At 41.5% G+C, this 1,727-nt stretch overlaps 1 protein-coding gene across 1 annotated transcript; it reads right to left on the bottom strand.

The window, feature by feature from the left end:
* Positions 1-458: 458 nt before the first annotated feature.
* LOC308626683 (proteolipid protein 2-like) lies at positions 459-869 on the bottom strand (the record flags this gene model as incomplete). The annotated part of the gene is made up of 1 exon (XM_081252057.1): positions 459-869. One exon carries the CDS (start codon positions 867-869, stop codon positions 459-461), a length of 411 nt encoding a protein of 136 aa, XP_081108183.1.
* Between the last annotated feature and the right edge of the window lie 858 nt (positions 870-1,727).

Raw genomic sequence — 1,727 nt, forward strand, 5'->3', positions numbered from 1 at the left:
CTGTCCACAGAAAGGGATTTTTTGGTTGCTGTTCTAACAATCCATTTATTATTTATGTATTCCTCCATAGAAACACCCCCCGCACCGAAGAGGTTATTTGGAGCGAGTCACAACCTGGGGCCTGGAGTCTGAAATCTGAGGTACCCTCCTCCCTCATTTTGTGGCTTAGGTGGGGGAATAGACCAGACAGAACTGGCGTCTCTTTTTTATATTGCATAAAGGAAGGGGACCTAGGCACACTCTGGAGAGGTGATTGGCAGGCTGGAAGATAAATTCTCTGAATAGCAGCACTTTTACTTCAATACAGGGCTGGGAGTTGGCTGGGAGTGCTGTAGGGACGGGGGGAGGAGTTAATTCGATGGAGGAGTTATTTGCAGGTTACAGAGAGAAATGAAGGGAGTACACTGACACAGGGCCAGGGTATCAGCAGGGTCAGTAGGTGCTGCTGTATGTCTTTATTATCTCAAGAGGAAAGTGACAGAGGCATCATAGCCAAAGAGGCCTGTAGCAATTAGGCCCAGTGCCCCTGCAATGATCCTGGAGCGGTTTCCTCTCTCAAGAAGGACAACAGTGGAGGTGATCAGGTAGAGGATGGCCGCTATGGGGGCTTGGAAGAAATCACTCCAAGGCCAGTGAATGAATTGTATCTTGGTGTGCAGGTCACACATGTAGATGACAAAGAAGATAGAAGCAAAGATCAATTCAATCACAGACAGAGAGGAATATCCTGCTGTTGAGGCACTGAAGAGGGCCAGAATCACCAGGCACAATATAATCTCAGCAAACAGGAGACTTCCCTTTAGGGTGCACAAGAAGTTGGTGCAGGTGGTCCAGCAGTGGGGGGCAGATGTGTGCTGGGAATCTGCCATGGTGGGGCTGGAGTCCCTGGGGGCAGGGAGGATCTGCTTGCAGGTTCGAGGCTGGTGCACACCCAGCTGTCTTTCCGGATCAAAGTGATTTTAAAAATTTGTAGGTTGAAGCTAACTGCTTCTATCCCCTGCTAAAACAGTAATAATGATAATAATGATAATAATAATGAATAACATCCTTTAGAGAATTTTAACAGGATCCATATCTACACAATTTAATATTCAAAAAGTCCAGCATATAATCCAAAATTACTTGATAAGCAAAGGGCCAGGAAAATGTGACCAATTCTCAAAGGAAAAGAAAAATCAACAGATGCCAACCCCAAGGTGACACATATGCTGAAATTATAAGAGAAAGACTTTAAAGCAGATACTATAATAAGCTCCAAGAAGCAAAGGGAAACACACATGAAATAAAATGAATGGAAAGATAGGAAGTCTTAGCAAAGAAAATAAATTATAAAAAATGAACAAAATAGTATTAAAATATACATTCTCTGAAATTTAAAATTTACTAATGAACTCAATAGCAGAATGAAGATGACATGGGGAAGAGTCAGTGAACTTGAAGACAGATTAACAGAAATTCTCCAATCTGAAAAGCAAAGAGAAAAAAGATTAGAAAAACTGAATAGAACTTGAAGGAGCCATGGGACTATATCAGAAGTCTAACGTTTGTAACAATTGAGTCCTATAAAGAAAATTGGTGCAGAAAAATATATTTGAGGAAGCAATGGCTGAAAACTTCCCAAAACTGGTGAAAGACATTAACTTGCAGATTCAAGAAATTCACAGAACATAAAACAGAATAGACTCAAAGAAAACCACACCCAGACACATTATAATCAAACTACTGAA

The sequence above is a fragment of the Mesoplodon bidens genome (genome assembly GCF_964165515.1).
Source record: "Mesoplodon bidens genome assembly, chromosome: 13".
Taxonomy (NCBI): Eukaryota; Metazoa; Chordata; class Mammalia; order Artiodactyla; family Ziphiidae; genus Mesoplodon; species Mesoplodon bidens.